General features: G+C 44.1%; 1 protein-coding gene across 2 annotated transcripts in view; it reads left to right on the forward strand.

Annotated features, from left to right (window-relative positions):
- The window catches only part of SH3PXD2A (SH3 and PX domains 2A), a 247,727-nt gene that overhangs the window by 136,835 nt on the left and 86,557 nt on the right, over window positions 1-24,335 (forward strand). For both annotated transcript variants that reach the window (XM_053948689.1, XM_053948690.1), the window contains one exon: window positions 15,733-15,761. In XM_053948689.1, coding sequence (XP_053804664.1) covers window positions 15,733-15,761 — 29 coding nt within the window. The remainder of the gene's footprint in view (window positions 1-15,732; window positions 15,762-24,335) is intronic.

Here is a 24,335-nt window from a genome sequence, read left to right on the forward strand (position 1 = left end):
GAGCCCTTGTCCCGTGACAGCTGGGTGCTGCCAGGACTTTGTTGTGAGCCCTAACATGCCTGGAAAATGATATCTGGTCTGAAAAGCAAGGATAGGCAGGCTAAGAGGGTTCACAGGAGTCAGCACCTACCCTCACCCCGCTCTGGGTCTGCTGATCCAAAGTGATAACAGCACATTAATCAGAGACAAGGAGCTGTGGAGCAGTGTGGCAAAGAAAGGAGCCTGAAATCAAGCATAAATGGGCACCAGATGAGTCCTGTTGGGGCTCAGTGGGCAGAGAGCAAAGGTCAGTGCCCTTGACACATGACAGGGACTCAGGGCTATGGCTGTGGAAAGGGATAAAGCACATATACCACGTATCATTCAAAGCAATTGGGTCATAGCAGGAGTTGGCCACACGTAGTTAAAAGCCTGTGTATCACAGCAGGGAAAATTTAATCTAGTGCCAGGAGGAGGGATGCATCTTTGTCACCAGCTGTCAAACAGCTGAAAACGTGGTGGCAGACACAGCTGTAGTGCTTGGGCAGAAATAGTGATCAAGCCCCAGTCTCATCAGGGAGCAGCATGTCATGAGCTGTGCTCTGCCCCTGCTCTTTGGGGACCTCGGGGCCCACCTTGTGCCTCAGCTCTGTTTTCTGCCTGCCTCTCCTCGTGTGCCTTGCTCCTGGCGCCTGACTCACTGTCCTTCGTTTTACAAATGATTCAAGTTGTTCTGAAGTATTGACCAGACAACAGGAAATGAGCCAGGAGGAACAGATGGATCAAAATGAAACGAAGCGATAAATCTGAATGCGAATGTTCTGTGTGATACCGAGGAGGGGAAAGCTGCCTTTGGTGAAGTTTGGGTGTGAAGTCATCCCTGAGCAGCCTGTGTTTGTCAAGGCATCAGCTGCTCTTCAGCATCATACAGAAGGAAGGGAAGATGAGCTTCACTGTGTCTCTGGGCATTTATCCCTTGACAGACTTAGCATGACTGCACAGTGAGTCCAGGGGGAGAGTCCAGACACAGGCCCCAGGAAGGAAGGATGTAATGCATTCTGAAATAAAAGTTTCTCAGTAAACTTTGTTGCTTAACTTCTTCTAATACTGCCATTTAATCTCGTTGGTCTGTAGTCTTCTTCCAGTCACATGCTGTAAGGCAAACTCTGCTAAATCACTCCATAGCTAGAGCAGATCAGAAGATCCATCTGGATTGGCAAGCTGATCTGTAAAATGCTTTATAAAGTTTCTATCAGCAATAGCATGGCCAGCAGGGCCAGGCCAGTGATCGTCCCCCTGTGCTGGGCTCTGGTGAAATTGCATCTCAAGTGTTATATCCAGTTTTGGGCCTCTTACAACAAGAAAGACATTGAGATGCTGAGTTGAATCCAGGGAAGGATAATGAAGCCATTTAAAAGACAGGTAGATGTGGTGCTTATGGACATGGTTTACTGATGCCTTGGCAGTGCTTGGCTAACAGTTGGACTTGATGCTCTTAAGGGTCTTTTCTGACATAAATGATTCTGTGACTCTATGAATATCAAAAGTTGTTCTTGCAAGCATGTGAGCCTTGGAAGGACCATGTATGCTGGTACCCAGCATATCACAGTGTAATATTTAAATGTGAATGCACCCAGTACATCTGTCTATCTTTTTGTGAGAGAAGTTTCAGATGTAAAGGGTGAAACTCAATTTGCCTAAGCCCAAGATATGGTCACAGTTCACCCCAAGTGCTGGAACAAGTGCTGCTGCTGCTGCTCTGTAGGACCCGAGGAGGAGGAGGAATTTCAACCATGCCCATCCACAGACAGGTGGGAGTCCCAGCAGAGCCTCATTTCTGTGTCAGGCTTTTTTAAGTAACAAGCAATTCTCTTCACATCACACAGGGCTGCCTGCATGGTCCTTGTGCAGCCTCTTCAAGGGTATCACAGGCTGGCAGCATGAGGGAGTCTGAGTGCCACAGGATTCTCTGATAAATGAATTCTTTTCCTTAGCAAAGGAAATTATTGAAAAGTTCAGGTGCTGCTGAAATCCTGCCTGCACGTCCTGATCCATGGAGCAGCATCACCAGCCCAAGTCTGCACTGCAGTGATTCAGTACTGTTTGCTACCACACACACACCTCTGAGCTCCTGCAATTGCATCCTCAGAGCACAATCTGGTTTATTTCCCCAGAATATGTAGGAAAAATTTTTAAGTAAGGGGGAACTCTGAAAAATTTGCAACTTTTATTAAATGTAGGAATATAAGAAAAGTATTTGTTTCTACTCAACTTTAAATGTGAACAGACACCAGCAGGTGTGAAGGGATGTAATACAGGCTTGGAAACCCTGGAGCAAGCCAAGGGAAGTTCTGTGAGAAGAAGAGAAAAATGCAACATGACGATGAAATGCAAATTTTTCTGCAACTGTGTTTAAGTGCAGGATCGGGGGCCATCCATCTGTCTGTTTGCTGTTTTCAGCCAAAAGACAACAGAAGACAATGGATGATCATCTCATCCTGCCCCTCTAAAACTGACAAATCTCCTTCACAGTTGCTTAAGTATTAAGCAACTAAGGTTTTTCTTTGCCAGCTGTTTGGCAAAGCCTGATGTGGACTGAACATTTTCTTCTCTTTCACTGCTCCCTCATATGGAGGAAAAAGCTCAGGTGGTTGAGGTGGTCGTGGCTGGGAGGTGGGATAGCCCAGATGTATTTCAGAGGTTTGAAAGTGTCAGCAGAAAAACCTTCAGTTTGAGGGCAGCTTTTGGAATGATAGTGTCGATGTTTGGCTTGTGGAGATGAAAGCCCAGGAGAAACTCAATCAGGACTGTCTTTGAAATGCTGGATCCTGCAGGTATAATGTGGTGGTTTTATCTGACCTGTGAACATCTCTGAAAAGGCATCAGATCATTAGTCTTGTGATTGTTATTGTACCATTTGCTGGAATGAGACACTAGCCTTTTTAAATCACTGCTATCAAAGCATATCATAAATTGTAAGCAGTTTCTTTTCCTTGGAGTACATCCCTCTGCCAAATCATTCAGTGCTCATATCTTCCAAATTGTGCATGGCTTTACCAGTGAAGAGCTGTGACTGAGCATAAAATAATTCTTTTTTAGGAAAGCTGAGCTGTAAAAAAAAGTGTGTTTCCTAAAAGAATTAATAGAAAAGGACCCCTGCCTCTTAAAACAGTTCTGCTTCCAGCCTCTGATAATAACAGTGCATTCAACTCCTGAAGTGCTAAAAGTCTGCTTTCTGCAAAGTGAAAATTTAAAGACTGTTGCTCAAAAGTGTGTATAGATATATAGATATATATAAATATATGTACACACGGTGCAGATATACTGTGGAGTTACTCCTACCCACAATCTGATTTTCATGCTGGAGCACTTTTCCCTTTTCTGTGTCTTTACTGGGACAAGGATCTTGGTAGTGTTACCACAATAAATAAATTAAGCAACTTACTTCCTACAACAAAACCTTGCATTTTTTAGTGTAAAATGAAAATACATAAATAACCAGCAGAGAGGATGTGCCTGGCCTCTAATCTGCATGGAATTCACTCTTTCAGACCCTTATTTCCTTCTACAATGATTTAGAAGGAAAAGCTTCTATCTAATCATGAGGGAGGTCTCTGCAGAGCTCCCCAGGCACTGCTAATGGATGGGATGCACAGCAGAGCTTGAAGGCTTGAAGCTGAATTTTTGGTGCTGCACATGCTGTTGCTGAGTAGGTCAGAGCTGGGTTTTGTGGGCCCTTGGAGAGCCCAGTGTTCATGTAGTGATCAGAGCCATTTTGCATTAGAGTGAGGTGTGTGCTGTCAGCAGGGGAGGGAGGAAATCAGCTGACAGGTCGAGGCCAGAAGTGGTGAGGTAGGGATGGGTGTGAAGCTGGTGCTGCAGAGGGAGCAGAGGCAAAGCAGAAGATTCCAGGAATTATCTTCATCCCAGAGGATGACTGGAGAAGAAATTGTTAGTAAGTAGGTTATTGGCAGTAGGACGCTCCATTTCATGCTCTGATTCCTAATCCCCACAGCTGCATCTCGTGGCTGGTGTGCCTAGATTCTAGTTTTGAATCTCACAGTATTTTACCTTAATGAGAGATTATTCAAAATAGCACTGAATGCAGACTCGGAACTGGACACACAGGGTGAACTTCAGAATACAGAAACCTCTCAGGACCTCAGGGATGTTCTTGTCATCCTGTGGTAGATGCTACTGCTAGGCATAGCATGGCCTGCCCTGGTAGGAAAGGCAGTGTTCCTGCTGAGACTCTGGTTTCTTATTGTGCAGCTTCTGGCATTTCAGGTAACAATGGGAGAAAATAGTGCACAAAAGCTGATTGCAGGGCATGGCATTTGCAGAACCTCATTGATATTCCAAGCTTGGGATACTACTGAGCAACTGAGATCAGCAACTGAAAAGGAGGGGGTGTAATGCCTGACAATCAGTGGCATTTTCCCTTCACCCACATGTGATATCTATATATCAGATAACATGAACAGTTAAAGCAGGAATAAGCTGCCAATGGCCATTTAGCTCTGCAAAATAGAGATCCCTCATGTTGCAGGCCAGAAAAACTCCCTGAATCATCATTCATTTTGAAGGAACCAATAATTTCTCTTTTAGCTGAATTTAAAGGTCTGATTCTATAACCAGCCGAATGGATGGAAGTAATTACATTAATTCATGATGCCTCTTCACTTCTATGAACATAGAACATGGAAAAAGATATTGGAAATGACACACACACTCTTTGGAGATGTACGAGGTGAATTAAAAGTTAATGTCTGGATGGAGAATTGGACAGGAGTTACATAAAAAGAACAAGGAGAAACTGACTGTTTCCTGCATGAGCAAGTCAGAAAAACATCCAAATTTGTATCTGAACTGGACAGCAAAATTTTTGTCTATTCAGACATTGCACTGTTTCATGGTCTGTGCAATCTGCCTATGTTGTAAATGCATATAAAAAGATATTTTCTTCTGTTTTCCAGAGTTATTTAATATTTAATGCTGGTCACCTTAGAAAGTCAGTTGACATGATTTGAGGTGTTTTGAGGCAAGTATACAAGCATATATTTGAGGGTAACATGAATTTTTTTTGCCCTGTTAATTGAGTAAGTCTCAAAAGAAAGCATTAGGATGGAAACATACATGTAATAGCAAAAACATCTTCTGCTTCTGCAAAGTTAATTTTAAGTTCAGTATTATAATCTATCAAATACCAGTCAAGCAAAATTCTTTGGAAGTTTTGATGATTTTGGGTATAGAATATATACCCTGAGGGGTATATCTGTCTATCTTTAGTCTCAGGAATCTTACAGTATAGATAACCACAGTATATCTAGGGTGAAATAGCTGTTTTCTTTGTTTCCTTCCTAAAAAGAACTGAGCTTTGAGACTGAAACAATCTCTTATACCATCTTGAAGTACATGGCTTTTTTTATTTATTATTTCATACCCTGGTACAAAACAGAACATCTCCATTCACTCCTGGAGTGCTCAATAAATCCTTTTCCAGTGGGTCTGATATTTCCCAGGGTGGAATACTCTGGAAACTTTGTGATGCTTCTTTGCAAGTATCATGTAATTCAGCTCTTTTTAGAGAGCATAAAAGAGTTTGACCTACTCTCAGAACTGGATATTTGAAAGGGGTTTGGTCACCTTGAAAAGTAACCCTAGTGTTTGAAAGGTTTTATCTTTGGAAAGGTGTCTCTATTTTTCTCCCACAATTGGTGCCTGTCACTGATAATTTGGAATAATTTAATGAATCTCAACAGTTATACTGGGCAAGACAAATTCAGGACTTCTTCCTTTTATGTTTTAATGTTAGAATCACAGAGGATGTTTTAAGACTGTCTGATCCTGGTAGGTAATCAGGGAAGACAAGTCTGCTTTTAGTAGTTGCCAATCCAGCAAAATTTACTAGCTATGTTTTGGAGTTTTACAGTGTCTGAAAAAAGCTCCATTCAAAGGATAGTGATTAGAGAAATTTCCTGGAGTTCATGAACTTGCAGTAGATCTTACATGCCATGATTTATGTCTCTTGACTAGCAAATTAAAGAACCCAATGACTTGAAAGATATTTCCATGTGCTGCTTTGTAGAAACAGGCAGAAAAAAATTCCAAGTAATATAAAATTGGTGTCTTATAGAGAACTACACTGCTTAGTATGCTGAAAAGACATTTGATGTTGCAAGACAGTTAACTGAGGACATGCTGCTGAGGCACATTTGGGAAGGAGCCCTGCTTTAATCTCCCTGCTCTAACTGAAGGAAATGTAAAGAGGAAAGGAAAGACTACAGTCACCAGATGAAGTCAGAGTTCATACTGTGGGCTTGATCTTGTCTTCCCACATGCATCATAAGTTTTTGCCTCTCTTGGAAAAAATATTTACCATTCTTAGGGCCATATGTGCAACAGATGATTTTAAAAATTCAGGGGAGAGATCTCCCACTAAAAGGGGATGTAAAATTAGGTAGGGCAATAGGGTATTTAGCAGTGCAAAGTAAGTACAGATGCAATAGCCATCTGCTGTCTGTGCACACTGCCATCCTAATCTTTCAGGTCCAACTGCCCTTGGACATGTAGGAGGAGCAGCAAGACAGAGAAGTCCAAGGATCATGTTGCTAAAAAGCCAGTTGAGTATACAGAAGTACTACACCACCAGAAAAAAAATGCTAAATTGTCCAACACCAAGCATCTGGCACACTCTCCTTTGTACTGGGAGCCCAGAGGTCTAGCAGGGCTGTATGGAAATGCCTGTACATAATTTCTTACTTTGCCAAGTTAGAGGCTTTAAAATGTCAAAAATGCCAGTGACAGCCTGGGATTTCCCTGTGAGAGCCTCCAGCATGAGAGCTGCTGCCAGCACTTGCACCACACACTGGGATGGGCTGTGGGGAATCCCAGAGAGAGATGAGGAAACCCAGCACACACAGTGGGGTGGTTGTGAGGCTGGCATGGGGCAAAGGAGGGTGTGCAGAGGAGGCTGTGAGTGGATATCCTCATGCCTTGGGCAGTCAGAAAGAAAAGGGCAGACAGGAAATTCTTCTGCTTTGTCTTCCTGTGAAAGGGTCCTGGTCCTGTGGGTCTTCCAAGGGCTTGATGTCACCAGCCTCATTCATCATGGGGGAGTTGTATTCACAGGTGGTGTGTGAGGATTGAGGGGAATTGCATTTCCCAAGGGCTTTCTCTCAAGAGGAGGAGGGGAGAGCAGGAGGAAGGCAGCCCGCCCAAAACATGTTGTTTGGGTCATTTCTCCTTTCTCAGGTCTCTCTGGCCATGATGAGGAGTGAGAAGAATTGGGAATGCCATTGCTCAGCAACCCCATAAGCAGCAGCTGCTGCAGCACTTACATCACTGGCCACAGGCACTTGCAATAGCTCCTGCTGACATCTGTCCCCTGGTGTGAAGACACCTGCTCTAACCTGTGCCCTAGGGCTTGTTGGATGCCACTGGCAGGTCAGGTCAAGCCATCAAAACTTTTGGGTTGCTTTGCACCCCTGACTGACCACATGAGCTTGCTCAGTCACCCCTTCTACATTCCTCACCTCTGAACATGTGATGAGGTGCTCACTCCTGTTGAACACACACCTAATTTTATAAGATAGTCATCAATATGTTTTGTACACTATTAAAGAATTGCATGCTTGTTTCCTTGAATATCTCCTGGAAACAGCTTAGGTAAACAGCTTAGACAAGGGAATCTCAGTACCCTTTACAAAAAAAAAAAAATGCTCTAGGTTGCCTCTTTAAGTACTGGATGCACATATGGGAGAATTGGGGATGATGAAGTATTCACTCAGATTGCTGGTTTCCGCTGCATTGAAGTCAGAAACATTGAAGGCACTATAGCATTTATAACTGATTTCCTGAACAGTGTAGCAAATAGAGATGAGAGCCCTTTTCTTGTAACTCACATGTGCAACAGAAATCACTTAGCTAACATAAATCAGGACTAAATTGCTTTTAAAGGCTCACAAAACATTTCTGAAAGAGACTGGATGAGGAAACCATTTGCCACAGTAGAGTATGTCCCCATGATGAGTCCTATTAAAGCTTGATCAAAGAGCCTTATTGGCTTTTCACTAGATCGTGGTTATGTACAGTTGAAATTCACCAGTGATTTCAACAGAATAGGCACAGAAATATGCACAGGAGGTAAATTTAAGCAGAATTCTAGACCATCAAAGTACGTGATTAAGGACAATTTAATGTGCTGAGTAATGCAGTGTGATTTGGATGTAATTTATCCTAATCCAGTCTGATCTTTTGCAGGAGAATATATTATAAGGCCACAATTAGGTGAGACCTGGGCCCCATCTGGCCTCCTGTCTCCTACAGTGGCTTAAAGCCAATACAAGAAACAAAGCAAATACAGAGTGAACTTCCCTTGTGTATCCTCTCTGTTTCTGGCATTCAGCCGCTATGGGACCCTTCAGGTCAAAACATCCAGAGCATGGAGTACAATAGCCACCATTTATCCTTGCTTCATGAATTTATCTCATTGCTTTTTGAACCCGTGCCTGGTTTTAGTGATTACAAAGTCTAACGCCAGTGAGTACCATGATTCAGCTGCGTTACATGCAGAAGCTCTTCTCTTACTTTGATTTCAACTGCTGTGCTCCAACTAGTCTTCCTGGGGCAGTAATTCAGGGCAAAAGCCTTTTTGGACAAGCTGTGTCTGGAGCTGGAGTTGAGTCTTGGTAGACTGTCACTTTGGAGTTTTCTCCTCTTCCTTCCGTCTCTCCATTTCCAAGGACTTTCTGGGATGAGCATTTTGGGGGTGACATTGTTAGTTCCATGCATGCTCTGGTGGAGGTGATGGCATCCTGCCTCTCATGAGCAGGCACAGCCTGGCGGGCCATGGGTGATGCCTCCTTTGGGGAGGTCATCCATAGGGACAGGGAGGTGGAGGAGGCAGTGGCCAGGCACTACACACACAGCTCTGGGCAGAGTTAGTCTGACACAGCAGAAGATGTCCCCAGAGAGGGACAGCAGTAGGACTGTTTGGGCTGCAGTTTAGAAGCCCAAATGGATGATGTGCTTGCTAACCAGAGATTGGACCCACATCTACAGAAATGAGAATTTGAGGCACCCACTCTCAAATCAGGGAGGGTTCAAGAAAATGAAGTAAAGATTCAAATCCTGTGCAGACTTCTTAAGCTCTTAATCAGATTCATATGATGTATATGCAAGCTCATTAGCCCAACCAGTTTATAAGGTACATTTGAATTTATTACTCTGATACTCAATACTTAATTTGTAACTGTGATTAGATGCATCTTTTAAACACGTTGTATCTGCATGTAGCTGTTTGTAATAAAATTCCCAAGTGAAGGGCATAACTGGAAAGCCTGCACATGAGAATGATTAATTTTTATTAACTTGTTTTTATCACTCAGCATTTATGCTATAAAGGCTATAATAAAGTGACACATGCTTGGTCATTGTAAGACAGAGATAAATTTGGCCTCCCCACAAGGGACAAGCAGGGTCAGTTTAAAGGAGGTGAAGAACACCTCCACCCAGAGTTCTTGCTAAGGTAAATAAGTTTTTCTGTCCTGTGGCGAAATTTGCCATCTGTAAGAATAAACAAGGTAAACCAGAAACAGATGAGGATGTGACTCTTAGGCAAGACCTTGTTTTTATACTTCTTTCCAGGAAAAACTTGCTATAAACTTTTGTGTTGTCTTTTGCAAGGCTGGGGCCTTGCAGTAGAGGATCACATGGCGTTAGCTCATTGCTCCAGTGCTCTGCAGCTCCCAGCCTGTGCCGAGCCATCTCTCCCTGGTGCCAGAGAGGCTGGGCTTTACTGTCAGAGCGCCCTGCCCTGTATCTCACAGCCTGGTGAAATGCTGAATGTGCATTTTCAAAGCTCTGTCTTCCTCCAGGAGGATAATTTCATCATAAAAATATAATTGTGAAAAATGCAAGAGGCTAATTCTGCATTTCTTTAGCCTGAGCCAAATACTAAAGTTGCTCTCTGGAGCCAAGCAATCAACTTCACTGCTGAGGAATCCTGGGACAGAAATCTGTGGCATTTCTTACTTATTTAGGGAAAGGGTTGGGTGCCTCAAACCCTACTCTTGTCCTTCTAACAAACTTTCTACATAAAGAAAGAAATGGCTGCTGCTCTCAAACACAGTGTGTCCATGTGAGGCCAAGATGTCCTCTGGGGACGTCACTTGTCTTGGAGCTGTCTGCATGCCCTGCACTTTGGGCTTGGTGGCAGAGCTCAAGTTGCGCTATGTGCACTTATCTCCAGGATAAGTGCAGAACAGAGGATACTGCCTTTCCTTGTCCTGCATCTCTGCCTCATGATAGAAATCCATGGATTGCTGGAGAGGAGACAGTGTCCATCTCCTTCCAACCTTGGCTTTTTCATGCAAGCTAAGGCTACTAGTATAGGGGAGATCTCTTCTGCACTTAATAAATAAGTTTTCCAGTGTTGTGCTTGGAGCTTCACAGGGAGAACTTTGGTTGAATTTTAAGTTGCTGGGTTCAAGCAAGCTGTCAGAAGTCACTAAAGCACTAAATCAGGATCTCCAGTTGGGTTCTGATGAGCCAAACTGGGCCACTTTTGTTATGTAATGCAGAGAAAGTCACTGCAGTCTAATCAGAAGTATATAGTACATAAAGTTGGGCTGTTTGCTCTGCAGACATGCTGTAAAAACAAAAGAAAGGTGACAGGAAGGCAAAATCCTCTCTTTTGTTTTGTCCCTGTGTCTTAAGGATGTGATTGCACAACAGTGGTTTACCCTTCTTAGCAGGAGCAGAGGCCACGTCCAGCCAGTGAGAAATGCCTGGGCTGGAAGTCAGGTCGACAGAGTCTCTTCTTGCCCCACAAGTCCCTTTTGCTTGCGGCAAGGAATTCTGGAGTCTTGGGACCACCACAATGGGGCCCTTTCTCACAGGGCTGGAAAGCTCGACCTCTGCTCAGAAAGGACAGATTCATGTTGGAGAGGGTTCCACAATGCAACGATTTATATCAGGAAATGAACAGAATACTTTCTAAAAAAAAATGAAGAAGAAAGAGGGAAAAAAACCTTCATCTGTTTCTTTGGCTCAGGGAAGAGATCAGCTGTGGTTTCATGATATCAGAGGATGGAATGCTGTGGGGGAAAAATGTATAGCTGTGTGCATCCATCTGCTTGAGTTTCTATTCCCAATGCATAACATACAGAGTTAATTTTGCTTAATTACATGTCATATGGGTCTCAGAGCTCAGTGGGAATGGAGATGCCTTCATGCACATGGTTCAGGTTTTGTACTCTGAGTATCATGAGTACAAATTTCAACGCTGCACTCTCCATATAGCTCCTGTGTGTTTGGATAATATTAAGGTGTTAGGTGCTCCTCCAACCATAGTCCTTGGTGACAGGCAGGTGCCAGTTTTCAGTCACACTCGGTTTTGGACTTTGTCTCAAATAGAAGATGTCGGTCTGGCTGTTGATGAAAATCAGGAGTGTTTCGAGATGCAAATATATTCTCAAGGCTCAAGTTCCTATGCACATAAAGAGTAGTAGCTAAGTATTTTTGTATTGGTTTACTTTAAAAATAGTCTCAGAGAATCTGATAGCAGTGCTAAGAAAAATAGTTTGTGAAAAAGCCGTCTTCATTGCTGACTGCAAACTTAAGCGTTGGGAAGGAGAGAGTGGACTTCCTTGTGAAAATATTTCTGTGCTTTTAATCTGCCTGGCAAATCATTGGTGATTAAATGATAATCTGAGTTGTTTGCTTGAAATGTCATATATCTCCACCACAGTCTGCCCACACCACTAAAGACTTTTAGGAATTAAGGAGCCTGGGAACAGAAATGACTACAATGTATTTAAACATGAATTAGCAAAAGCCAACAAATACAGAACAATTTCAATTTATGTATTAAAATACTCTTGAGGATACAGGCTGACCTCCATTACTCAGAGTTTGCCACTGTCTCATCTCCTTTGGACAGCAAACACTGAGAAAGAGACAGAAAGATGATTTACTCTCCCTTTAGCTTCTGTCTCGTCTGCTGCAATGTCTGCTGTGCAGCTCCCCCAGCCATGCTGCTCCGTGGGTCTGACAGCTCCTCATGTTTTGCAGGCACTGTTTTCCCTCATAGTTCAAACTCATGGTTGTCTGAAATCTCTACTAAATGAGTTGAAGCTGAGCCTTGCTTTACTGACAGGCAGAGGCCCCGGGCTAAAGTGTGATGTATCTGGGAAAGGAGGAATCCCAGAGAGTGAACTTTCTGAGTCAGCTGTCCCATAGCAAGGGGGAGAAGCTTTCAAAAGAGCCTTTGCGCCATGGGTCCCACAGGGATGAGGTCCCCTGACTGAACCCATCACCTCCAAGGGAAGCTGGTCCTGCGAGAAGCTTCTGCAGACTTGCCAGATCTCCACAGGCGATGGAGGAGAAACCCTCTGGGACAGATATAAATCAAAGTGAATGAGAAAATAGGCACAACTGTCACCAATGCATCTAGTCACCTCCAGTCTTCTCCACTTGGAACATTTCTTAGTCTCTATTGAACAAACGTCAGGATACTCCTCACTTTTTCAACAACTTTCTGATTGAGCCACTGTTTGTGTGTATCTGTATATATTTAGATAGATCAAAACACATGTGCACACAAATCAGTGTTTATGAACTCTCACTGAATACAGCAGCAAAGTCAGTCCCTAAAGATGTGCCATAAAACTTTTCCATTACATTGTTAATACAACCTTCATATTTAAATTAGATTGCAAGTGACATATTAATTCAACATAAGATCTTTTTATGATTCAGAAATTTCCAGACTGACTGTGGCTAGCTTAATGTGCTAACAAGGCAGTCAGCTTTATAGCAATGTTCATGGTCCTCCTTTCACATTTATTGCTAGATTCCAAATTAGTACTGTTATCCTGGGGTAATGCTGATGAGAAAGGAGATCCAGCTTCCCTCTCCTTTGTCATTGAAGGAGAGTGTATCCAGCTTGTGTGACATGCTTGGCACCAGCTATGTTTTAATACCATTAGCAGCAGGAAATATTTTCCTTGCCAGTAATGAGGCTCAGCATCAGCTAAAGGTGGTGCCTCACAGGAAGACTTTAAACAAAATTGCTAGATTCTAACTCAGAAAAGGCTAGAAAGATGCTATTTTTGAGATAGGTGTTTGTTCAGTATGAAGTGATCCTGGATGATGAAGAGACCTGCCAGAGCTACTTTTAGTTCCACCCGCTGCTTTCATTGTTATTCTTGTAGCTATGGTTGGCAGTAGAGTTAGGATGGTGGTGTCTGTTCTCATATAGAAGTGGAAGAAGAATGGAAATATGTGTGTGTATAAAGATGAAAAGATAAAAAGAGCAAGAGCTGAAAAGAAAGTGAGCTTCCCTGCATAGCTACAGATACGGCATTGATTGTACCTTTCCTTGGAAGGTTTTTCTTCTGCAAGACCACATTTTTTTTCTGATCTAAGGGTTAACGGTGTGCCAGGTGCAGTCTGGGCTGCAGGAGATCAGAATTTCTACTTGGAAATTGTTACGGTTAAGAGAAACCATTAAATAATTTCCTTTATTGGTTTGGAGACATAAACCAATACTTCAGCCTCACACTAATGCTTCACTGAAAACAGTGAGGCTGAGAGGTATTAACCTTATGTATTATCACTTGGGAGAAGGAAGATATATCAATGAATCATATGCAGAATCATATGTAAGACACTAAAAAAATTAAACATGGAGTCAGGCTCCCTGCTGCTGCTGCTATTGCAAAGCAGCAACACAGGCTTTCTTCTTTAGCAGAAAAGAGGTGAGGAATATGTACACAAAGAGCACTTTACACAGCCAGAGAGATTATTTGCTGTATCTTCTTTGCTTTCTATTTTTTTTTCTGTCCTTGCTGGGAGGAACAAGTTTTGGATTTCAGAGTTTTATTGTGGAGATGAAGATTTTATTTCAAGCTTCATTTTATTTGATACTGCTTTCCCCTGACTTAATGAGTGAAATGTGGGTTTATGAAAAAGTAACAAGGCAGGGAGACATGGGGTACCTGGGTTTTTTCAGGAACTCCAAAATTAGAACCCAATTAAAGCTGACTTTAAAACTTACAGAAAGACTAAATGAAAAGAGGAAAGCTAGCCCCACAGGTTGTTTGGCTTTTTTTTTTTTTTTCATTAAGCCTTGTGAATGGGATGGTGTTAGTGATGCAAATAACTATTTTATAATGATAAATTAATTTCTTCTAATTAACTATCAATCAATCATTATGTCATTTCTAATCATGTGAATTGAGTTCTGCATGCCAGGAGAGCTGTATTGACAGTTCCACAAAGCTCCAGACTGGCATAGGAGCCAAGCTGGGGTAGAGGACTACATTTCGGGGGTTGTACCATCCCTGGCTTGGTCTGAGGGACCATATAACAGGAATTATATTTGCATATGATATCACTTCTGTAGAAGAAGCAACTTATTTATGAGCAGTAGCATCATCACATCAAATACAGCTGCAGATATGGTTAAGAAAACAACCATTTAAATGAAGTAGAAATGACAGTGGGAAATTAAAGGAGGGTGCAAAAAGTTCCCAATTATTAGTCACTGGAAGCAAATCCTAGACATGTAAGGCATGGGGATGTACACAGAATTCTGGGAGAAACAGAATTTACAGGTAGACATAACTCTGCCCTCAAGACAGCTTTGGGGGCTCTTCAGCTAAGCCCCCAAACTCTCTCTAAATAAACAGTTTGGGATAATCCCTCTCTGATCCTCTGGAGGATGGAGCAAGGTGCAAGAGACAAAACCACACTTCTTTCTGACAGTCCAGCCCCCCAAAATGTAGAGGCTACTGCCTGCCCCTCTGGTGGGATTCCTGCGAAGAGAACCTGCCATCGGGCGATTCCGCCAGCACGAGCTCTGCCAGGTGCGGCGGGCACTGTGCCTGCACAGCGGTGCTGCCTCTGCCCGGGCTGGCATTGCCGGCTCCTGCCTGCGCAGACCACGCCAGGGCTGCGGCTGACAGGCTCGGGAGAGCACCGCGGGGAAGCATAGCCATAAGCCAAGTATTTTTGTCCTCAGTTTTGCTTATCCCGAATCAGTTCTTGCAGCTCCTTCTGTAATTTCTTCCCCTCCCATAGCAGCTGTCTGGGGTTTCAGCTGTTCTGCGGGAGTAGAGGTGCCAGCACCCTTTAAATCACTATGGAAAAGTAAGGGTGCGTGTTCTATGCTGGAAGAAAGAAGAAACAACAAAGTTTGGGGTTTGTTTTGTTTTGTTTTGTTTTGTTTTTTTCCCCTCCTTGTGCTTTCCAAGTGCTTGTCAGAGATAACTAGGAGAGGACTGGAGGTTATTCACAAATTAATTAGCCTCGGGACTGCCAGCCACACCAGCTTAGTCTGGAGCAGCCGCATCCCTGCAGCAAACAGTTCACATTCCCGTTCCCCTCCGGGGGGACGCTAAGGGTTAATCCAGTAGCTGTGCATTTAATAGCACAATTTAAAGGGGAAAAAAATGACACCCCTCTCCCCTGCCTTGCTGGTCGTGGATGGTTCGCTCTGCCTGGCTGATCACATGCTCCCCAGCCCCCGGTGCCGCAGCAGCCCCAGCTGGTGCTGCTGCCGGGCCGGTGCTGCCCGGGACGCCCCGGCCCCCGCCCGCCCATGCCCGGCCGCCCTCACCTCCGCTTTAAGGGAGGGAGGGCGCAGCTCGAGCCCTTGAGCATATGGGTGGAAATTTGGGAGGCACCCATTCTCTCACCACCGTTCCCAGCTCTAACCATGTCTATTTGTTGTTGTCTTTTTTTCAGGGACTATGGATCTTCAAAGAGAAAATCAGGTAAGACGCCAGGCTTTTTTATGTATTGCATGATTCTAGAGAGGACCTTACCCCCTGCTTTTCTCCTTCTGTTTATCTTGTGTGGCATTAAATTGTGTAGCAGTTTAACTTTTTATTGCTGAATCCTGCTGGAGATAAGCATCAGTTTCTTTCCTTTGCACTGGATAGAAGAAATACATCTGTATGCTATATAGATATATGTGTGTATATATTTACCATATACCTTATATAGTATTGCAGTTAAGATGACTGCCTTCTGTAACTGTATTTATACTACTCCATCTCCAATGTGAGATGATAACTGTATTACATTTCTTTCTTTTTCATTGCAAATGGTCAAAATGCAGAGTCAGAGTTGGGGTTCTTTTCTGGAGGGGAAGGCTATCTTTTTCTGTGCTGATTTGAATCTTTTGTCATGCCTTTCCAAAAAGCTCTGCTGAGGCTTCTGATGCAAAATATTCTCAATGCTTGTGTCTGGGTTTGGGCTGCCTCAAAGGCTGTAGCTCAGTGTTTTGTTCTTAAAATCCTGGATTGAAATGTCCTATAAAACCCTGATTTGAAACTATATAAATCCAATTTTTCCCCTCCCCATGTAGCTCTTAGTGATTTTTACAGATGTGTTTTCAATAGGGATGTGCAATTATGGGCCTCTGGGTTTGGCTGCTCTGAGCTGGATGTGTCAGGCTTTCTATTTTTTAATTTTCTTTTTTTCCCTAAGCAGCATTGAGCACCTGCAACTCTCATTGACTTTGTTTGGAACCTTGGATGCTTCAAATTGCATTCAGGGCATCCAGATAGAAGCCTTTCAAACCATTACTAACTCCTGGAAAACTCTGGCCTGTGTGCAGGGAGAGGAGGATTTTTTTTTTTCTTCCTGCTTTTTAAGATGATAAAGAAACACTGCAGTGGCTTCTTCTCTGGGAGGGAAGGGAAGATGAATGTAATATACTGGACTGCAATGAATATCACTGTCTAGATTGATTTGCTGGATAATTATGAGGGCTTTTAAGCTGCCATCCTGTAATAAGCTAAGTGATGCACTAAAGAGAAGCTGTTGCTTAACCCTGATGGCCTGTGTATCAACTGGCAGCTGCCTTTGCAGACCATACTTTTGGTAGCTTTCCTTGAATCTCCCTGAGGTGGGGTGTGGTAGTGAAGAGGCAAACATGGTACAAGGTGCTGGTCCTACAAATGAACTGGGGCATGCTTGGTCTCCTTAATCTCCTGCAAAGCTTCTGTCTGGGTTGCACTTCTAGGATTTCTTAAATGTAATATTAAGGAAAGTGTGTGTTCACAACAGCCTGTGAATTAAATTGGCAGCAACACCTTCCCTACAGCGGCTGACCATAAAAAAAAGGTCCAAGTGACTTGGTAGAAGGCAGAGGTGAGTGTGGGAGTTCCTGGCTCAGTGCCAGATCCTGAGCACTCGGGGCTTTTGGGCCATGTAAAAATCTTTGAAAAACGTTGCTGAAGTCTCTGGGGCAACCTGATTTAGCACTGACCTGGAACAGCATTAAGAGACCCAGAGAGCTTTGGGCTCAGTGCACCAGTTTACATGAAAGAGTATTGCAATTCATGTGCGAGAGATGCGAGGAACTGCTTTGGGAGAGGAAGGAAACTGCTTCCTCTCCATTCCTGTGGCTCTGGGGGCAAGTTGGAGCTGATCTGCTGTGACGTCATGAGAAAAGCAATTGAGTCAGTGTAGCTGAGATGCCATTTGTGGATGCTCTCCCCTGCTGGACTCTTTGGCCCCCTGCCCTGATGACCCCAAGTGACTTGGTCATTCATCCCTGCCAGGGGCACTCAGGTTGGGCTCTCCCCTTTGGCTGTCCCAGCTCCTCATGCTGCCAGAGCTCCTTCTGCAACTTTGTTTTGGTGCTGGGCTGTTTGTGCAGCCAGGGCTTGGAAACAGTGGAGCTGAGGAACACTCTTTCTCCACTTACCCCATACAAAGAGGAATGTGAAGCAGTGCTACGAGCAAATTGAGCTGCATAAAGGGACTCTGTTCTCGGCCATCTTCTTGCTTGATTTTCGAATGGCAGAGGAATGCTTCCTTCTGTTTGGTGCTGGATATTGTGGGAGTGTGCATGCAATGAGCAAAGGAATATGCCAAGGGCGTCAGCAGTTACAGCCTCTAACAAAGATCAGCTTTATGACACTTGAAAAAGGGATGGGGTAAATAAGCACAGATTTTCAGGATTGTTGTGATGGTCTTTTAAATAGCTTTGAAATGCAGTTTCTTCCATAGGTGCAGATCATGGAACTACTGCGTCTTTTAACAAGAGACAAATAGGCATTTTTAAATGCAAGCACCTCCCAGCAAATGAGACCTTATGAACATCTTGTGTCTTGACCAAAGATATGCTGGGAGGAAGCAGTTGTGTGTGAGCACAGCTGTCCCACACTGTCCAGCAGGAATCCCACAGCTGCTGTGTCTCAGGCATGTGCAGGCATGACACGAGCATGGCCGATTGCAGAAACATTCAGAGAATGCCTCCAACAGCCAACATCACCTCTACCCTGACCTCTGCCTCGCCAAAGTGAGTGTCTAGCTAGTCCTCTGCTCACCCCTTAAAGCAGGGAGAAACTGGATAGGTTCAGAGTTTACTAGAGTTATGGAAACATTTACCGCTGCAGTCGATGCTGGTTGTAAACATTCGAGACCTTCTGAACCAAATGCAATAGCGTGGCATGTCCTTAGCTAAACAAAAGGGAGTCTTGGGCTGATCTGGGGCATCTCTGCATGCCAGCCCTGAGCCAGGCTTCCTCTTGTGCAAAGGGCTGTGTAAACACACAGCCTTTTGCTTGGATGTGATCTAATTATAAATGCTTTAACCTGCAGCCAGCTCGGAGACCTGGGGCTCTGTGAAGGCACAGACATTTGCTGTGGCCTGAAATGCCACATGTGCTGTTACCTTGGACTTCAGGGGCTTTATTTGACACACTGCAGAGCTTCTCAGAAAGCTCCCTTCGTGTTTCCAGGCAATTGAATTGTTGCTCTATGACCATCTGTCAGTGCTGGAGAGCCCTCAGTACAACTGTGAGGAGTGGCTACCATGGGCATATTGTGTACACTTGCAACAAATGGTCTCTTCTTGGTGCACCCAAAGACCCTCTGCAGCAAAATGGGAAGGAATTACTTTTCAAACTCCAATTTGTCAATTGCATTAGCCAAGTGAACAGCTACTCATTTGTCACTCAAAATAGGCATTACTTCTATGCTGGCATTCATTGTGTGGTTTTTCTGTCCTCAAATCAAAATAAGGGTAGAATTGCTGCAAGTCTACGAATGAGTATTTGTATGGTACATTACAAGGCACAGATTAGGTTAATCCATTCTGCAAACCCTACCAGCTACCATCTGTGCATGGTGAACTAATTAACCCTTGAGATATCTGCTAATCCTGATGTGGCTTATAAAACCAGTTGGAGTATGTTTCTCCCCAAAGATATCATTGTGCCACCCACCTCACAAACCCCCTTGCTGGTTAGAGAAAGCTGCAGACTCCTAGAGTAAGATCTTGCCCCCTCTCCTTGCTGAGAATCTTTCTTGGCTAGTTTCATGCCAAAGCAGTCAGATCTCAGTCACGAAGCTGAAGCAAGCATCTGAGACCTGCTGTTTGGGGGCAACAGGGAGCTGGTGTGGGCTTTACAACTTTTCCACATCGAGTCTCAGTGCTTCTCAACTACTGAGAGGATTCTCTTTGCAGACTGTGAGGTGAGATGCAGCACAAGAGGTGCTTTCAAAGTGATCTCTGCCACCTGCTTTGTAGGTGACCAAACCCTTGTGGTCACAACTATCTATGTGCCTGGGCGGGAGCACTGCTGGCCACCCCCTTCTGAAACCATAGCCAAACTGCCCCTGCTCTGACTGCCCACCTTGCTGCTGGGGGCAGAGCTGGCTTCAAGCCTTTGCTTGGTGGCTTCCTCTGGCACCTTGTTGCTATGCTGTAGGATGCTCCTCCAAGTGAAGGGGAATGAGCTTTAATAATATGGAAGTTATGGCTCCATCAGTCCTGCAGTGTTTCCTTTCCCTCGGTGTTCAGATCCTGTCTGCACTGAGCTGGCTGTGCTTTGGCTGAGTCTGGCAGCTGAAGTCTATTTTAAGTAGTAATTGGACACTTAGAATATTAAGTTAATGATTTGGTTCAAGGCAGTGTTGCCTCAGGATGCTGATGAGGCTTCCTTGAATGAGTAAACCATCTTTCAGCTGGGTTTCCCTGTCCAATTTTTGGACTAGCAAGATTTTGGCTACACACAGCCAACAACCACTGTTTTCTTTCCCTGCTGTAATCTAAAACTAGGAAGGATATATCTGCTGGCAAGTAAGTAAAAACTTCAGAGTCCATCGGAAGACGCTTCACAAACTTTTTATAGAGACATCTGTAATGCTGTGTTTTCCCTCAGTGGGGAAGTTACTAAACAGAGTTGAGAGAGTTTCGGCAATGACAGAAGTGGGGCCTCAAGTGAGAAACAAGCAGATTGTTGTAAAAACACCAAGGGCCCTCCTGGCTGATCACTTTGTGGGATGTTGCCTAGGAATTATGGGTGGAGCTGATGGCTAAAGTTGCTTCCTCGGCCTAATTCTTCATTGCTAGAGAAACTTTCTTTCTTGCCCTCATGCACTAAGGATGTGCACTCTGTCAGCTTCAGGGAGTTGCCTTTATTGCTATTTCTTTGCATTATTTGGGATAGGTTTTTTTCTGCTTCCTTTGTAATTAGCAAGGAAAATGGCTCAACTTGTGGCTTTTTCTGTCCTTACAGCTGAGCTGTGCTCATCACTTCAGAGCTTAACCTTTCTTACCCTGTCACTATGCATGTGTCTAGCCTGCACTTAAGAGTTCCATGGCATGTCTTGCTCTCCCTTTTTTTTTTTCTTTTCATAAATGAGCTTTATTTTCTTGACATGGTCTGAGCTGCCTCCTTTAAGACAATGTGGAGAAAATTAATAGTTTGTGCCACCCCTTCTGTGCTTAATCATTCAATGGGGTCACAAATGTGTGAGCTCCCAGCTGGGACCAGCAGGGCTGTGTGGCTGGAGCTGGTTTTACCTGTTTCAGGACTGAGGTGGTGACCCTGGGGAAAAAAGCTTAGTTGTTACAATTAAATGTGCAGGTCTCTGCCATCTTCACAGGCCTGTGGCAAGCATTTAGCTACACAAAGGTACAGGGCAAGCAGGGAATGTACAGCCTCCAGCCCTGGCAGATATTTTGTAATATTTGTGGGAAATGGCTGCAATAGAGGGAGAAGGAAGGACTGCTCCAAGAGACATATAGTGTTGCCTTTCATTTGCTTTAAGGGTTCAGCAGTATTGATGAGATGTCATCTGGAGTTGTGTTTAGTATTAGAACTGGGGGATGCCTTAACTAATCCAGCTGACTGTGACATCTGTCTCAGTTTTACCTTCTCAGTCAGAAGAACTCTTAAGCCTTTTAACTGGGTTCTCAAAGAAGCCAAATCTAAGTGTGGTATTAAAGAGGCTGAAAAATCCAATTAACTACCGTGGTCAATCCCAGCATGAGGCAATGCATCTTCTCTCAGGGTGGCGACTGCAGCAGATGCTGGGGGCTACCTGGCCCAAGTGGGGACTTGGTCATTGCTCAGTGGATTTGAGCCCAGATGGTAGCAACAAAGTTAGAATGTGTTTTTTAACTCAAATGTTACTTTGAATCATTCTGCTCTCATGGTCTCTGAAGTCTGTCTCCCTATAGTCCCTCTGAAAGCTTTAGCTTGGAAGGTTCTTTTTTAAGGTGGTGAATAGGGATGCAAATCTGTCCAAGCCCATGGCAAGGTCCCAGGAACATCTTAAATCATGTAACTTGGTGTCTTAATCCTTGTAAGAAATCTGTGGTATGACATGATCCCTGCAGACTGAGGCATGTGCTCTTGTTTGTATCCTGATGAATCACATGTGTGCACTGTGCTCCTTGCATTGTTTCCTACAATTAGGGCAGAAGCAAGGATGGTGGACTGGCTCCTTGGTGCCATTTGGCCTGTTGATGAGGATGGCTGGATGAGATAGTTTGCCAGTCACTATTTTATAACTTCACAAGCATGTACTGACAAGATTGCTCTTGATCAGAAATTGTGATCTGTTCCCTCATCATACAATTAACCTTCTTGGCTGTATGTACTAATTACTGCATGGAATTTAAAAACAGCAGATTCTGGCAGAACATTTTGGTTCTCATAGCTGCTGCTTTTTTTTTTCTTTTTTTTTTTTTTTTTTTTTTTTCAGGAAGATAAAGGATTTAGTAATAAAAGAAGGATAGACTAGGCAAAAGCATAGCAGTTAAGGACCAAACATTTTCATTTAATTACTGGAGACATACATCTTGGGCCTGGCTCTGGAAGAAGTTAGTAGTTAATGATCTCAGTGTGCATCTTGAATTCGGTCATCAATGACAGAGCTTCCTCTTCTCATGACTGAGAATTATTTTTCCTCAGGTAGTGAATTTGCTAAACTTCTGATCAGTTTATTGGCTTTTACTTGATGCAGTTATTCCCCAAAGACCTAATTTTATTTCCTGACTTTTCTTTTTAACAAGACTGTAAGTCTTTTTTTAAAAACAAGTTTTTCATATAATTAGAGGAACGCCAATTCTGTGGGTTTGGGTTTTTTTCCAAGGCAAGACTACTGATCCTGTGCTCAGGTGCACTAGAAGAGAGCAGAATTTGAGGAGGAGCTGCCGCTAAGTCAGACAGATTTCATGTCCTTGCAGCATCTGTGCGTGTGTGACCCAATTCTGCATCTTCAAGCATGATGTGAATCTGTCCACTCCAATCCCACGCTCCAAATCCAGTCTGCAGTATTCTGGCAGAAGGAAGCTGATCTCACACTTCTCCTTGTACACCATATTTTTAAAGTCACTGCTTAAACTGAAGTGCTTTGGACTTCTGCCTGAGGCTACTGACGAGAAGAGCAGATAGGAGACTTTATTCTGCACTGCTTCAGTTTTCTGCTGACAGGGCATGTGGCCCATTAGATGTATAGGATCACTGTCATCTTCTGGGTGGCCCATATGCTGGGGTGGGAGGAAGATGGGATAAGAGAGAAAGAGATGTTTGTATGTTGTGTGGTTTTTTTGTTTTGCTCCTTGGCTTTTAAACTGAAGTGTGGGGACAGGGTGCAGGATTAGGGAAAAGAATGTGTTTGTATTCTTTGCCGTTCCCAGTTCAGCATCGGTGCTGCAGAGAGCCCTGTGTCCAGGAGAGAGGGCAGGGAGACTGGGTGCAGGCAGGGCTGGAAAAATGAGGTGTGGCTTGAGCACAGCCATGGTAGAACAGTTTGAACCCCTGCAAATGCCTCAGCGTTTTCAGCCAAGTGCAGAGTGGTTTGGGTACCTTAGGGGATATAACGGCATTTCTCTTGGTTTTAAGAAATTCTCTGTTCTCCATCTGCTCCTGTTCTGCCTCTCTCTTCTGTCTGTCAGTGGCAGATGGTATTAACGCTGCCTGCGTGGGTTTTTCCTCTCTTGCACAGAGAGTACTGGTATTTTGATTTTGGCACACTGGATAAGGCAGGTGAGAATTACATTTGGGAGCTGGAGCAGAGGGTGATGATCCTCAGCCACCACAGGAATCTGTATGGGGCACAGATGGGTTTGGCTGGCTGAGAGGAGCAGATAAAATCTTCCCTGGGCATTTTGGGTAACTTAGTCTCATGCTGGTGAACACTTTGCCCTCAGATTCTGAAAACCTGGATGTAGAGGGTGTGTCCTTAGCCTGTTGAGAGCACTCACCCCTAAAATAGCATTCTCTACGCACATCCAGCTTTGTGCATGGCTTCACACCTGTCCCATTCTAGCTGGCCAGTGTCCAGGCTGCGTGACAGCACAAATCCTCTCTCTGCTTCACTCTGGATGGAGTGGTTCACCCAACCAGAAATGGCTGGAAGCATTACTTCCAGAGGTGTCCAGCAGGAGTTACAATGTATGCACTGATTATTGGCCAGCTCTGCCTGGACATGCCAGTGCTGTTGAGTGTTCTGTGCTTGGCAGCATGGCTCCTTCACAGTTGGGACTTGACTGTTGCTCCATTTTTTTGAGTCACACATGAATCCCAGCATGTGTACATACCTGTGAGTTTCCAAGTGCAACGTCTGGGGCTTTTCTGCCCTCGTCCTTGGCAGTGCTGGAGGCTGTTTTTTTTCCTCAGAGGGGTGATGCTCTCAGTTTGTACAGCTGTAGATGTGGATTAGCATTCAGATATTCTAGGCACTTCCAGCAAAACTTGGAACTGGTACAAATCTGTATGTGCAGGGGCTGTACCACAGGGATCATGTGGGAAACAATCCCCACTTGCCATGTGGAAAGAGTTAATGTGAGCAATGGCTGCCAGAACAAAAACTAAACAGTCCTGGATACTTCTGGGTCTGCGAATGGGATTAAAATGGGGTTTTACAGAAGTAAACAGAGTGGAAAATTGGGACTAAGTTTTCTTTGTGTTTGTACTTTTAGAAAGGATGAAGGACTGGATGAGGCTGTGAAAATGCAGCTGTGAGCGTGTCACTGTGCAGTTTGTCAAGCACACGATCCTCTGGCCCCACTCCTCCGTTCCAACTCAGGAAAGGGC

This window comes from Vidua chalybeata, chromosome 8 (genome assembly GCF_026979565.1).
Source record: "Vidua chalybeata isolate OUT-0048 chromosome 8, bVidCha1 merged haplotype, whole genome shotgun sequence".
Taxonomy (NCBI): domain Eukaryota; kingdom Metazoa; phylum Chordata; class Aves; order Passeriformes; family Viduidae; genus Vidua; species Vidua chalybeata.